The 16,771-nt window shown below is 32.0% G+C and overlaps 1 protein-coding gene across 1 annotated transcript in view; it reads right to left on the minus strand.

The window, feature by feature from the left end:
• Positions 1-2,463: 2,463 nt before the first annotated feature.
• Positions 2,464-16,771, minus strand: part of LOC113556155 (segmentation polarity homeobox protein engrailed-like) — a 63,601-nt gene continuing 49,293 nt past the window's right edge. Inside the window, exons 3-5 of the mRNA XM_026960933.1 lie at positions 16,537-16,542; positions 8,300-8,631; positions 2,464-3,181 (exon numbers count right to left, since the gene is read on the minus strand). Of these exons, the coding sequence (XP_026816734.1) occupies positions 3,161-3,181; positions 8,300-8,631; positions 16,537-16,542 (359 nt within the window). The 3' untranslated portion in view covers positions 2,464-3,160. The remainder of the gene's footprint in view (positions 3,182-8,299; positions 8,632-16,536; positions 16,543-16,771) is intronic.

Genomic DNA, 16,771 nt, shown 5'->3' on the forward strand with positions numbered 1-16,771 from the left:
CTGAACTAAATACAGTATATATAGTATTTAGTTCGGTGCTATATAATTGTAATGATCTACCTATATACTAACACCGGATAATTATTATTAAGTTAATTCATTTCAATTAATTTGGAATACATTTCTGTAGTCTATTAAACAGTTCGTAATTATATATATATATATATACCTTTTAAGTTTTTTGAATTTGAATCTGAGACGAGCGTAAAAAATAGCCAATATTGCAACGAACGTTAAATCGTTTTTATGTAAGTAACCTATATACAAGTATATCTTATAAACAGTGTTTTATATAATTCAGCGTTTTGAGTGTCTTATGTATAATTTTATAATGTAGATTTGATGAACTAATATTAAAGAACTTTATTAAACATAACACATTATGAAATTCACTATAAGAAAAACATAAAAATCGATTGATGAAACGAACCATCAAGATAAACGGGTGCCGGTCGTGTTGTAAATACATGCATTTCCGTTTTTAAAATTAAAACCCACCCGTCGACAGATATTTGATGCCAAAAATCAAAAGTAACTATAGCAAATATTCCGACGACTCTTTTTTTTAATTTAGTTTTGTCTATGCGCATAATATTTATTAATTTAACGTTATTAAACGTCATGACGCATATCTTATACTTACGTTCTACATCAATCATCGTAGGAGCCATTCCGTCTTCCCTCTTACTCTATCTCTCTCGAAACCAAACATCTATTAATACCTGTTACCTAAACGGCTTAACATAATATGGATTTGATTTCTTTGATTATTCCGTACACATGCCGTGCCTACTTTAATATTATATTAGTGTTTATTATTATTATTTTTTTTATATATTAAAATCTAAAACAAACTGTCTACACCTACGATTGGTAACCAATATGATATATGATATTGTAAGAGGTTTAAGTGGTGTAAACGGGTAGTTGGTGATACCTCGTTAAATCTTATTTGCTCATCAGTTAAATAAATCGAGGTTTAAATAGTGGTGTATTATCCGGATAGGATTATGGTCATCGGTGTTATCGGGAATACAAATGAATATTATATATTTTTATGAAAAGGTTAATGTTACCGTAGATTTATTTGGAATGAAGACTTTGTAATGAAGTTTGGCAAGGTCGCAATTTGTAGATCTTTGTGTAACGTGATGTTAATTAAATACTACGGAGTATCAGCAATAACAAGGAGCGAAATATTTTATAAAATTCGTATACAATATAACCAAACGTGTTTGATCACGGTTTTGTACAGAAATAGTTTGGTTTCAAGATTTAATTAAACATTTTTAGAAGAACGAAAAGTATGCAATCTAGAGTTTGCTGCTGTGTTTCTCGTGGTTTGAAAGTGAGATTTGCAGGCTAGCAGTTTGTCTATGATGCTTAATTCCAGGATATTCGTTTTTGTGTGCCCTTCAAAAACCGCTCCCCCTGTTATCTTGGTCTGGATCCGCCCCTGAGTACAGGAATATTTATGTTACTGTTCTTGCAAGAGTTAGGTCGCTTTATTAATATAATAATATTCTTATTTTTCGATAGTATATAGTAGCCTAATACTTACCACAAAATTTGAATTAAAAATGTATCTTAATGTGGACTGTGGAGCTCGTAGCGTTGTAGAAAGAAAGTAGTAATGTGGTATACCATTTGAAAAAAGAAATTGTAAATATGACATTATTTCAAAAATATCCACCTCTTCACATTTGACAATAGTCGTTTAATCTAATATTTACCTAGACTACTATATTTTGCGTGGACGAATTTTGTAATAGATAAACAGGTACTATGGGTAAGTACGTAAAGTCCTGTTTTAAGAACTACATGTCATGTACAATAATTAATTAATATTCAATCTATTTTATTTGAACCTACAGTTAAAATTCCATATTTCGATTTCTTACGAACAAAAAAAAATAAAATAAAATAAATAAAATTATAGTGAAATTTTTTATAGATTTAAATTAATTTGGTTTGGTTCTCAGAAATATTTGGCTATTCGGAAATTCGTTACATGGAAGTGTCAATATATAATACATAATTAACTATCATTATAAGATTTTATGCAACCAAATAAAATATTAGGTATTTAAATATAATATTATTTCTTTTCTCAACATATATCAGAATCATCAATATTTTTTTATTTTGCTTAAGCTGCTTTCAACACGAGTTACCTGGCAATCATATAGGCTGCGATAATACAGTTTACAATCATATGTGGACATGTGATGTGCCTTTTCACCCAGAAACGAGATTTTAGGCAAACATTTAATACTTAATATAAGTATATGTTGTTCGGCAATAATTATGGTTTATGAATAATGCATAAGTATGCAGATATCGGCTATAGGTGTGAATACTGCTGAAAATAAATAAATAAATCGGTAGACATAATGTTTTGTTTTGCTATTTTTTCTAACTAAGAAATCAAATTTATATATTATTATATATACATAGGTACACATAAAACTGCATTAAATATACAATATATATTATATAATATGGCTAACAAAACTAGTGTATAGGTTAATTTATTCTTATTTAACATGATAATGTAGTAGGCAAATGTAACAAATTAATACAAAAGGAACTAATTTTTATTATAAATTTAAAAATAAACATCTAAATCGTGTGCAGGCACACGTTTTGATTAATGTTTTTCATTTGTTCGCATTTAATGTACAATTACATCTAATTTATCTCGAAAAGGTAATAAATCGCACACACATTTTTCAAACAATGTTACTGTACACATTTTGCATTCTTTAAATCGGTCGTCTATATACACGCCGACCGTTTAATAAATATCTAAATAAAAAATAATAATAATAATAATAATAATAATGATAATTTGAAGACTCGTACGGGACTTAAAATATAAAATCAAAATAGCGGTGTCAAAAATCGTATCTTCCTCGGTGATATGTAAGGTCATAAATTATGTCCTAATATTGTACCAACACATTTTTTTGCCGTCAATTGAATTACAAAAATAATATTATGCACGTTGTATACGGGTAAGGAGGTATATACAATATACCCATTTTTTGCAACAGCATCCAGACATCACGTCGATTGTTGGCGTCGGGTGGGCAGCATCAGCGTTTGAGAGGTCGCAAAATAAAACGACGTTTAAAAAAATAAAAGTAAAAATGCTTATTCAGTCGTTTATTTCCATAGCCTGAAACGCAAAAAATGAAACAAATCACATTAATACACGTGATATTATGTAGTACAACATAAGGTACGGTTGAAAAAGATGCACATGCATAAGTAGTGTGCTATAATGATGGGTAAAGGGTTATACTAACTGGAGCTTAACCTACTCAAATAATTCTTTCCCTTTAAAGATTTTTTTTTTTTTAATATAAAATATAGATCTGAAACAATATTCAGTTATAGTAACTATTTATTTCCTGCTGTAACCAATGTAAACCAAAAGATATTTGGTTTCCGTGAGCCAATTAATAATAGTCCATGTGTGAGATCCTCTTTAACATGCAAAATGTAACAATTTGACTTCAATTTGCACATTCTCAGATATATGATTACTATATCTGATATTTTAGTATCCGAATTTAAAACCGTTTCGCTCAAATAGGGCAAACAGCCGTTTATTTAATGATTTTAAAAATAATACGTAGGTATTAATAAATATATTTCAAACAAAATTTAAATCTTCAAGTTTTATTGTTTTTTTGTTTTATTAGCACAAAGATTTTTTTTAATAAATACATGTTTTTATAAATATTACGGACTAAATTAAAAACTTGCTTAACGTACCTACCACTTTCAAATACTAAAAAAAAATGTTTAATGCATTAACATGAACTGAATCTAAACTTAAAAAAAAACTTTTGGAGAACAAATAGTATTACCTCTTTGCGGTGTTCTCTGGGTAACGCTAAATAATATCTACTCAAATATTACTATGTTATATAATTTATACATAGTCTATGAACTACATATTATATTGATTTTATCATTAACTCGAAAAAGAATAATTGTATTAAAACAATAATTGCCAATTTAATATTAAACCGATCTAAACTACTAACTAGTTTAGGGAAAACGAGTCCCGTCCATGTGAACGGTGTGTGGTTACTGATTATGGCGGTTATGCGAATATGTTATCTTATTTAAATGTAACCTTTATTTAAAAAATGCTCTTAAACCTTCTCATTTGATTTTAAATCTCCGCCCTCATTCGTTATTACAATCTATTATGTACACATTGCGTTGTTTGGGAAAATAATAGACAGTAATTATATTATGAAAACACTATAGCTCTAACGACCGTCAATGTCTATACTGTGTAATGTATTTATATAGCGTGTAATTGAATTGAAAATGACTTTACCGAAATCCGCAGAAAACAACGCCGGATACAGACTACGATACAGTGATTATTATGTTATTATTATCATAGACACATACGCGTCACCGTTTCGCCGGAAAAATTACCCGCGCATTGTGTTTCTGTCGGTATTTTGTAATCCTATTTCCGATTACATTTTATTATGTCATCATTATTAGAGTGGGCTTTTGATTTTCGTCCTCGTTTTTTTAACGTCTGAAATTTTACTGAACACGAAATCCACTGCGAGTTGAGGTCCGCTTGCACGCGTTATAAGAATATAACATTATATGTAGCACCTTTCAACTTTGGTGTACGATGTGATTTCTAAACGTTTGCTAGTGTCGAAAGACCGCGAACGGTAATTAATACAATATACGATTTCCCCTGAAGTTTTCCCCGTCCGTTTGTGCGGTATTATAAGTTACAACCGCCGAAGACCGAGCGGCACTGTCGCCCAGCTAATGATGACATAGGTTTTGAAACGGTCGTTGGCCACAAAAATATCATACTATTGTACATTGACCATACATAATATGCTCGTCTTACGATATATATGCAGGTATGTGTGCGTATACGCGATATATTATAATATGGTTATTGTATATACGACTATAAACTTTTCATAACCTGGTCTCCTCTTTCTCCTTTCTATCGCCCGACCGTGTATTAAACATATTATTCTAAGTGCGCTATAATATTATATCGTCTCTTGTGTCGACGTTACCGAGACCAGTCAAAATATTTTTATCGTCATCTTGAACGTAGGTATATACCTATTAATATATCATATGAATAATAATGTTATGATGGGCGGTCTACTGTCGACATACTCGTAAAAATCGTTGAGCTGCGGTCTGTTCGAAGAGAAAGCGAAATCGGGAATTGTTATAAGACCTAAGAAAACGACCAAAAATGTATGTATCGATATTTCTTAAATCAAAAAATTATTTTGTTCCTCACTATTACAATTTTTTTTATTGTTTAATCAGATGTCTGTATATAAACTAATTTTACACATCTATTTTATTATTAAAATTATTTTACAAATAGTATGTTTCATTAAAATCATGGAAGATGGCTGCAGCTTACTATATAATAATTATAATAATTGAAAATCCATGATATGACATTCAATAATAGTATAAATACATATTTCGATTTATTTTTTTCATCTATAAGCTGTAGACTTTATTTTTTACGTACAATTATTACGACAATTATTTAAATGAATATTAGGTTATTATATTTTTTAAATGGTTGACAGTAGGACCATGTAAACCTATAATGTGGGTTTTCTTATATTAGCTTTAACCCGGCTAAATGCCAATACAAATCAACTAGCTGCCAATTATAGTAATAGCACGGAGTGTAGGTATTACATAAATATTGATGAACAGATGTTGCAGTTCGTAAAAGCTGTGACTATTACATGTAAATAATTAGGTAAATTACACATGTGTTTGTTTTAGTGAATTATTGTTAAAGGAAAATCTGGGAAGTAGATATATTATATATTCATAACGTCATAGTATGCGTTATGATTATTTTTGTACCAACATAGGTACAATGTACGTGTTGATGGATCACGATAACTCCTGTCGAATTCAGTGTAGACTTAGATCGTACCTCAAAATCGTGTAATAACTTCGGCGAGTTTAAAATGTATTATTGAACATAATTAATACGAATAATAGGTATATTGTGTTAGTATACAAAATACATCATAATTTTAATTTTAAATCGTCTACGTTGATACAGTATACTATGCACTATGCACAATTATTGTGGCGTATGACGGATTTTTAAAAGAACAACGTGTGAAAGGTCACGTCCGGACATAGGAACGAATCAGGAGGAAGGAAGGAACTCTTGAGGAATATGGTAGCCATTGGAGCTTTTTTTCTGCCGCGGCGCATACGTGTGGTGACTATAATGACTATTGCGATTCACGGTAATATTATAGGTACTATGTGCGTTTTGTATATAGCCACAGTGATTATCTATACAAAATACATAAACGCCTGTGTGGAGGGCGAAGAGAGAGATTGAAACGAGTGAAAAACCTATTAAAAAGGCATAACATACGACGAACGCGTACGTAGCGGCGGCGGCGGCGGCGATGACACGTTTATGAATGTTTAATAACGCCGCCGCCGTACTGAGATGAGACGGACGTATGTGCGGGTCGCGCGCGCTCGAGTGTGTGTGGTCTCCCGGCACGATCAAACCCGCGCGAAACGACGATCAATGATGCCCAAACGGTGCCGAACAAGTTGCGAAAAGAACGATCGGGAATCGGATAATCGTATGGCGTGTGACAAATACAAACGGCGTACAATGCTGTGAAAAACGCACCGACGGTTATTATGCTTTATATTATTTATATCTCAATGGGGTCCGAAATTATCATAACTGATGCGTCATCAAAAAATGTTTTTACGAATGTTTTGTAGTTTTATTAATATTTAGTTCCAAACGGTTTTTGTCTTGTATTTACAAAATAAAAAACTAATGGACATTGCACGGGGAACATAATAAACCTAACCTAGCCATGTAGAGCAAATAGTGATAAGTTGTATTGTTAACACGAAAATAATGTAGATATATAGGTATAGATATATATTGTATATACTTCAATCTTAAAACCACTGCCGACACTAATAAGGAGACTTTATCAATATGACAATATCGAATAATTAACAATCGTTTTTAGAATATGTCTTTGGATATATGAATGGTATACTACTAATAGATATTGTCCCTTTAAAGGTATTCTTGAAATTGTAATTTTGCCCAAGTTTTTACGAACCCCATGTGACAACTTAAGCGACTTTCCATTGAAACGGTATATTCGAACAATCCAATAACGATGGGAAGCGCGCCTTAACACGTCGCCGCGGGCTCGACTTTTACAATTTATTTACTATCTACTACACGATTACAATCGTCATCATAATTATTGTGAAATGCACTGTTATATCATAATATAAATATTACAACAGTCTGCACAATATGTTTATTAATTTATTATCAAATACTTATGACAATAATTTATTATACGACTCTTTTTTCCCAGTGAACGCCAATGTTTATGTATCACGGTCCTCGAACGGATTTCGGTGTAGGTATACGCTCGCACACACACGCACACACGTACGTATAAATATACAACACCCGTATGAAGTCGATTATTGAAACCACCACGGATATTATAGAAGAAGATAATATTATTATTTTATTTTTTAAATTTAAAACACCTACGAAACAGGTTTCGGTGGGAGTTCGGCGGACGCATCGACGACGACCAAAACAAACAAAATTTATCATCCCGTGTGTCTTATTATTTATGTTTGGAAATGCATATTTTCAATTGCTGCACTACACCTGTTATATAATGTTGTCGCACGCTACACGTTTTGTGGGTTTTAAATTTTATATATTTTTTGAGCTTTATCATCGACCAGTTTGAAGTGATATTTTTTAATTAAAGACTTAAGTTTTATTGAGTGTCGTCGTTATTGAATCACCTACGTCGGCTCCGCGAGAATCTTATAGGTAATGGGCGAATTAGATTTATCGACAATATGTAGATGGATACATAATATAATAACCAAAAAGTTAAACAGTATAATACACACACACACACATATATATATATATATATATATATACACATAATGAAAAATACTAGATACCTATGTCAATTATTATACTCGATTATCTTATTTTTTTTAGACGTTTTGATTATAGGTACATTATCTGTTTTTACCGTATTTATTCAATTTTGTTATGGTATCATTATCCCTGTTACCCACTATTTTAAATCCACCGATATTACGATAATAACGTTTATTCAAAAAATAGTGCACCAAATAGTACCTACTAAAAATTTGTGATTTGTTTGGATGAAATGTATGATAATAAATAGTAAACACTCACTTGTGCCGCAGCCAGCTGTTCCTCTTCCTCCTTAGTAACCATGACCGTGCTGTGGTTGTACAGGCCCTGAGCCATTAATTGCAGGGCAAGAGGGTTCTTGGTGCCACTGGCCTTCTTGATCTTGGCCCGCTTGTTCTGGAACCATATCTTTATCTGGGCCTCGTTCAGGCCCAACTCGTTGGCCAGTTCCTGTCTCCGTCTTTCAGTCAGATACCGATTCTCGGTGAACTCCTTCTTGAGTCGGGCTAGCTGATCACCACTAAAAGCGGTCCTTGGTCTCTTCTCGTCCTGCTGCTGCTTATCCTTTTTCTTCGCTCGCCTCGTCCGAGGACCTGAAATAAAAAAACATACGTTTACTAACGCCCGATAATCATACACGGAACCGTGTACTCGAAGAGAAGAAAGAGCGATGTTTAGATGAAATTAGTTTAACAATTTTATTAAAAAGTAAGATACAATAATTTAATAATTTTTTTATCGGCATGAAATGTTATTACGATTTTGCCAATATTATTCAACCAAGAAAAAATGTTTAAAAGAAATAAGTGATGTATATTATTAGGTCTTTACCAACTCTAGTATTTATAAAAACGATTACATAATATATTTATTAAACTACGAAATCTTAAAACAATTATACTAATCGTAACAACAACTCATTTTATTACACGAATGATAATATTTCATTAAAATAATTACGGATTTAAAATTGAGTTAAAAGTTTTTCCGAAAAAAAAAATGGTGAAGTGTGTATGGGGTAGATTCTTTTCAATCGTTACTGGTTATGGGTTATATTATAGCCTTACAGGTTCACACGGATGTGAATGCGTGGTGTATATACCTATTATACCTATATTAGTTATACTAATTCTATATTGTTGTACATAAATGTAGGTACACTTTAATATACAAAAAACTGAAATACAATTAATAAATATAGAGACGATCTTCATCGTTAAAAATATTCTATATTATATAACTAATAAGGCTCTAAAAATACAGTTGAAAAACAAAAAACAGACATATCAACTATATTATGTATGTCCTTATTATTTTTTATTATTTTTAGATTCACGTGTTTTAATTTAAAAAGAATTGTAGTCATTTTACTATAAAAAATAAAAAAATAATGAATATTAATTAGTACAATACCTATACTAATATTATGATAATTAATTCTCAACACTCTTAACATCTACAGCAATTAATAATTTACAATCGATACGCATACTATTAACACTAATTAATTTATAAGCTAAATACGAGCTTCAAAGAAGTATAAAATATGTTATTGGTCGTGAATTCACGATACGGCCACAAGATTGGAATCTCAAATCAATATCTTGTTAAAGTTGTTTATCTGCATATTATAACTATAAAAAAACTATAATTGCCACCAAATATGTGCTAAAAACTTGATATTTCACCAATTGTCCAATCATGAAATTAATTTGTAACTTATCTAACAATATAAATCCGATAAATAAAAAAAAAAATGCAACAACCTTCGCCTTGGCCCGCCCTCGGTTCTGTCTTAATTTAATGGATCACACAATATATAATCAGTGTACGTGACGAGCAGTAAATTAATTTTTTAATCGTTGTACGTATTTGTATTGTTTTTGTGTATTATAAATACGTAGTTGACCATGCCCGTAGACTCCTCGAACACAGGAGAACGTCATTCGTCGCGGTGTTTTCCAGTGTACCGATAGTACGATATTGAATCGCGACGTGAGACATTAAATAAGCACAGTTCTCGACTCATAATTCATTTCGAGACGTTATAATGCTTACGGAGATTGCACACCATATACAGTAGTTTGACGACGGGGGTCGGCATATTGAAAATATCAAAACTCTGTGTAATGTACATATAGATTACGATAATGTCGGGCAGAAAGTGTACCGTGACTGTGGGTATCGGATCCTCCCGACGAAACATGTGATGCGCATGTGGTACATATACTGTATAATATCACGGTGAACAAAAGACTAGGATATTAACGCATTAATATTGCATTGGTCACTCCGGTTTTTATCTCGGAAACGACCGTAATATATAATATTATGTACGAGTTCCTATACTACTGACAACTGACTGCTGTAGGTCGTCGTGTATCGCAGTAGTGACGTTTTCGCCGAAACTGATTTTTCTTTGTTGCTTTGTTATGTTGCAGGACACGCATGATACTTAGAGCGATAAAAATATATTAATTTTCATTTATGAAAGAGTCTAGGGTCGTTTTACTTAATATATGAGCGGGTATTATCAATATTATGATGACCTTCGATGTGTTTGAGCGCATTAAAAACCATTTTAACCAAATGAGCAGTTGAAAATATAATACCGTTTGAGGAACATAATATATATATTATAGACTAATATTTCATAAGTACATGATATATAATAATTTGTTTTTAATTTATAAAGTTAAGTACTCTGAAGCGATCAAAATGTGTTCAAAAACAGTTTACAGGCATATACTTCAACAGACACTGCAGCAACGGAAATATAAAAAAGGGTGGATTTCAAAAGTGATCATGTATACGTATCATTGTAATGTACGTGAACTTCTGGTGCGGGGGTAGCCCTGCTATGCACAATGTTTGTTTTATAATGGCCTTCTAAACACGGTGCAGCCGTGATATAGCACATATATTATATATGTATAATTTGTGTGCGTTATTTTATCTAAAAGTACATAATATTATAGTATGTGACATGCGTGCGTGTGCATATCCGTTTGAGTTAGTATGTATGTGTGCGTATGTGTTTATGCACCGATGTAAAGATGTGTATGTGTAGATAGGCAATAACCGGTCGGATGTATCGTGTGTGGTCATACAAGCGGAAGTGGCGGTAATTATAAATTATTCAGATTCAAATTTGTTTGTAATTTTTTTTTCTTACACAAAATTTTGCAACGGCGTCTGTTGTGTAGGTACTGCATATTATTACTTTATACTATACACATATACACACATATATATACATACTTAAATTTACTATAATGTATGTTTAGTAAAACCAAGTATACCTACATACGAGTTTCGCATCAAACACTCGGTCCTCGTTTGGAAATCCTAAAATCACATTGCGCCTATATGTATATATGATTAAATATATAAATACATACCGAGCACCGACTATAACAGACCTGCTTCGAATGCACGTACCTAAGCATATATGCTGCTCAGAGAGAGACACTATATACGCCGCGTGTCGGCGCGTCGCAGTGATCCCACGCCGTGGCGTTTAATAGCGTCGTAAATGCAGGCGGCCAGGTCGGCGTCGTATAAAACATAATAGGTATAGGAATGTGTTGTCGCTCGTTATTATACTATTACACCCCTCAGCGTTAAGAGAACGCAAATCGATGCACACGGCTGTCGCCAGTTTTCAGGAAATACCATGATCATGATGCATCATTTGCACCAAGTCTATATATAAAGTACTTACATATAACTCTTAATGACAAACGCACAGTCCTACTAGGCGTACCATCGACCCTATGGCTTTTACGTATATATCTTGAAAACGAAAACCACTCCACGAGGATCCGTGGAAAGAGTGGACAATGTGATGGTTTCAAAGTCACCGCTATGGTGATTTGCCTACAGAGAAAGAAGATATTTCCATCGAGGACGTTAGCATGGCAGAAACCTATACGACGGCGCTTCTAGTAATGCTGTTGCCTGCATACCTGTGTATAACTATAATATGGTCCAAAACATGTCTACTTGTGGTCAAAGACGTCTTACACGAATAATAAAGTTAAAATCCACTGTCCCTTATACATATTACCACTGTATATAAACGAATTGTCTAAAATCTTTTCCAACGCAAATATATTGATTACAGTTATATATAAACCTCTATAATCGTCTGCCTGATTACAATCCACCAATCCGTTTATCAAAAGAGATTCGTGAAGGAGGCCCTTAATATAAATATGTGATCGACCACACCGAGTCATTCTGCCAGCAAACGATTTTTTTTAACTTTGAGAAGCAAAGTCTAAATTAATTAACTGTTATGTATAAATTATGTATTTATATAAATGAAAAATAATGTAATTTTATAATACATGATAATGAATTTACTTGTTCTTTTTTTTTTTTTTTTTTTGTAAGACTACAGTTTACAACATTTGTCAAACGCTATTGTCGAGATCGTTTATATTGACCACGATATTGAAGTAATTCAAGTGACAATAAATAATAATAATAAAGACTGTCAAAAACCACGACGCGTGAGTAGATACTCGTTACTCGTACAGTCGTGCATATTGTGTAACAGAATCATATCCAACTAATTGAAATTGCATGAACTCGGTAGTTGGCACGAATGTCGTGAAGGAAAAAACACATATTAACATATTATATTATAATATTACGAGTTCAAAAGCTGAGGCATTGATTTATACAATATTTTACTCGTTTAGAAAACCGTTTGAATTCTATTTTAGTCATGTGCATCTAAATATATATCATTTTGTTTTTGATGTTAATTTTTCTTAATAACGATGTAAACAACGAATATAATATTATGTCTGTAATAGTTTTTATAATTCTAATTAACTACTTGTGAATTTATGTTATTGGGTTGTGCACATGTCCAAAGTACATTTATATCATGCTATAACATCACTTTTTATTAAATTTCTTTTAACTACGCGACAGAAATATATCATCATACGGTCGATATACTTGATGTTGATACCTACTTTTCGTAGTAATCAAAAAAGCCCCCTTATATTTGCAGTACACTGTCGAAATCATAAAATTACTACATTATTTTTGCTACAACATAATATACTCGTATGGTGTACAAAATCTGTAACCGTCAATATTTATCAATTTAGTTTACACAAATGGATAAACGATGTTTTAATATTTTGTACATGTAAGCTTATGCCGTGTCGTCGGTATCGGTATGATTTTTCCTTTCGCGTCCGGATGGCGTTTATTATAAAGTGTATTTTATATTTATTTTGCGATAAGTATTTACATAAGACGAGTTATAAATGGGTGTTCTGGACTGGAAATGAACCCGCGACTTAGCTTATCTCTATATAAATATATATCATTTACATACAGAAATACAGCATGACATAGACAGATCCCTCGGGACACTTGTTGCACGCCACTACAAGCACCCAAGAGTTACACCCACACAATCCGATTTTACTACGCATACAAAATAAGAATTATAATTATTTTATGTCATTATACATGCATGACGCGCGTGCATCCATCGTCGGATACGCATACATTTAAGTCGTAGGAGTCGTTTTGTTTTAAAATAATCGTCCGTATTTATAATATAGATTACGTCCATTCGGCAGTTATTAATATTTTCCAATTTAGCTGCGAATAAACCATAGTGTACCTACAGAATCGGTAATCATGCTCACCCAACTTATTATTGCTTGAATTTTTTGATTGTATTTAAATAGGGTTTTTAAAACATCGGGTTTTAAACCATTTATTTAAGAGTGTTCAGTGGCGATAAATAATTTTTTTTAAATGTGTAAATCTAATTTACCAATAAACTAAAATACAAACGAGTTTTTTTATTTATTAAATTGTAAGTAGATATACTAAAATTAAAATTTACCGTAAAATGGGTGGTTTTTATTTGAAAAACAAGCAAGTATATCGCATCATTTGCATCGTAGATAGAACAACTACAAACCAAGTATTTTAAAATATGATGATCTTTATACATGGTATCTACTTAAAAATTGTAAAATTAATATTTAAATAAATGCACGATCAAAGGAAAATATAGAAGTGAGTAAGTTTATAGTAAATTACTTTGTACTCGCCAGTAATATATAGTATAAGGAAGAATGTCCTATCGCATACGTGGATGAACGTTCACTTTTCTTTTATTAAAAATATATGAATTTTCTTGCTCGTTTCTAATTACGGGTTATGCCCACGCAACTCGATTGTAAGGAGCCTGAGTAGGTATTATTATGTATAGTTTGATCCAGTTCACCCGACGTAAATCACCTATGCGTACGCACAACGGTACGTTGATTTATTATCGACGAATAAATTTTTTATAGATTTGTAGTAAATCATTTAGCTCGATGTTTATACGACAAACCCACATAATATATCGCATAAAAAAAGAATAATAAAAACGAAAGAACGACAGAAATGGACCTCGTGGTCCGTGGGACCTTAAAACGTTGTAGTTATTGGACGGATAACAGATGATACAATAATAACAATTTTTACTGTACCGTCAATTGCAACAGTAAGGTACATACAGAAAATCATCAATCACGTGTTGGACAAACGTCACATGACTGACGATTATTGCTGCTGTCGTCATGTTATTATTGCCACAATATCGTTATTTTTGTATATAAATACAAAAATAATTTAATAATCAAACGTGAACACATTTTTATTATTACTATATTATTGTGAGTAGCCGATAAAATATATTTACTGTCTCGGTGCTGCAGGTCTGAATATTTTATGTCCGTGCGATCATTAAAATAAACGTCAAATAGTCTGCGCACACCGTAATAATGTGTAATAAAATACATTATTATATATTATATCGTATAGGTACGCATAATGTATAATATATAGTGTGAGATGAGTCATCCCGTCATCCATCGGACCGGTGCGTTATTCGAACGCAAAATAAGAACGTAGGTATACGTGTGTAATATACATATAAATAATAATTTATAATATACCCAGTGGTTTAAAGACCCGTCTGCGGCAGTACTAAAAACACACAGACACGCGCGGCAAAGTGAAATGTCTCGAATCGTAAGAAAATGAAAAAAGTACGTAGGTATCATACCTATTATGGAAAAATCAATTTCGTTCGATACGGATCTACCTACGCCGCCTAAATTCGCATTTCTGTCTTATGTTTCTGATCGATATTTGTCGTGATTATTTCTCTGCGGATGGTTTATGCGTATTATACTATAGATGAATTATTATTGAACTAGTGCAGACGTGCAATGCAGCGAGTAAGCCTCTCCGTGCGGTAGTAACGCTTTATAGGAAAAAAAATAGTAACACACACTCGACGTACGGGGTAACGAACGGATTATTATTTTATAGCTATTTTTTATTTTTGGATCCGTACTAGCGTACACACGGCGACGAGTCTGTCAAACCAACAAATCTCTCGGGTTCAGAAATATTAATACGTTATATGTATTGTATACGCGGCGGTCCCGCCCACAGCTACTTTACGATATTATCATAATTTTAACTGTACAAACGGCGGCGGCTCTATATATCACCCTCTCCGGCCCACTTAAATTGTTATATCCCGCTTGCATATTATACAGTCTCTGGATGAGTGTGTGTGTGGTAAAATGTTAATTATTTAAATAAAATGTTATAGAACGATATGCGTGTGATATGTTGATCCGTCGCATATTATTATTATTATTATTATTATTATTATACATCGTATCACATAATATTATGATGTGTCCACAACGCAGATTCGGATATCATTTATCGTATTTATTATAATATTATATGTTATTATTTTTATATTGTACATTAATGGCACTGTGGCCACACGTGTATATATCATCTTATAAAACTTGTTTCGGAATAATATAATAATTATGTTGATATAATATAATGATCCAACGGCGTTCCCAGCGTTGATTATATCGTTGATTTAGTGTATACAGCCATACTATAATATATACACTAATATACACTAGCTAACACTTATAAAAATGTGTGTTTTCAGGGATGCCGCGACGACCGGAGTATAAAAATCTATAGACCAATGAATGATGATATTATAATATCCCCTCGCCTCTTCCCGTTCAAACTCAACATTTTATATGATATCAATGTAATTCTAACACACGATTAGGTAAATCAAAAAAATGTATATAACCATAATCGATGCGGTATTTGGTTTTACCAAAATCACGTTTAAAAAATATCTGAAATTGGAATTATAGTTATCGACGTGGACAAACACGATAAAATATTTCATTGTTATTATTGTTACTGTTTTTTTACGCAGGTCGTGTCGTTCATCCTTCACACGTCATTTTGACGAGCCTAGAAAACGAGCACGATGATACCTGCTAATTATTATAATATATTATAACTGTTTGGATCTCACTTTTGTGTATTTTTGTTTTATGGTATTTTTTTTTGTTTGTTTGTTGTTGGCAATCTTATTTTTTCAATACGTCAGCTTTTCGTGTACTTACTTCTTCCTATATTTGAATAAAACAAAACAAAAACAAATATTATTAAAATGTTAACATAATTATTGGTGTAAGTAATGAATGGCAGGTGTAATAATATTATAATATATAAAATAAAGGTATACGGTTTACGATATTAACAATAAGGTACGTTACATAAAAACATATTATTAAAAAATATGCTTAAATGCTTTCGAGAATATGATAACATAAAATACCGTATTATTATCGATATTAT

Source organism: Rhopalosiphum maidis, chromosome 3 (assembly GCF_003676215.2).
Source record: "Rhopalosiphum maidis isolate BTI-1 chromosome 3, ASM367621v3, whole genome shotgun sequence".
Taxonomy (NCBI): domain Eukaryota; kingdom Metazoa; phylum Arthropoda; class Insecta; order Hemiptera; family Aphididae; genus Rhopalosiphum; species Rhopalosiphum maidis.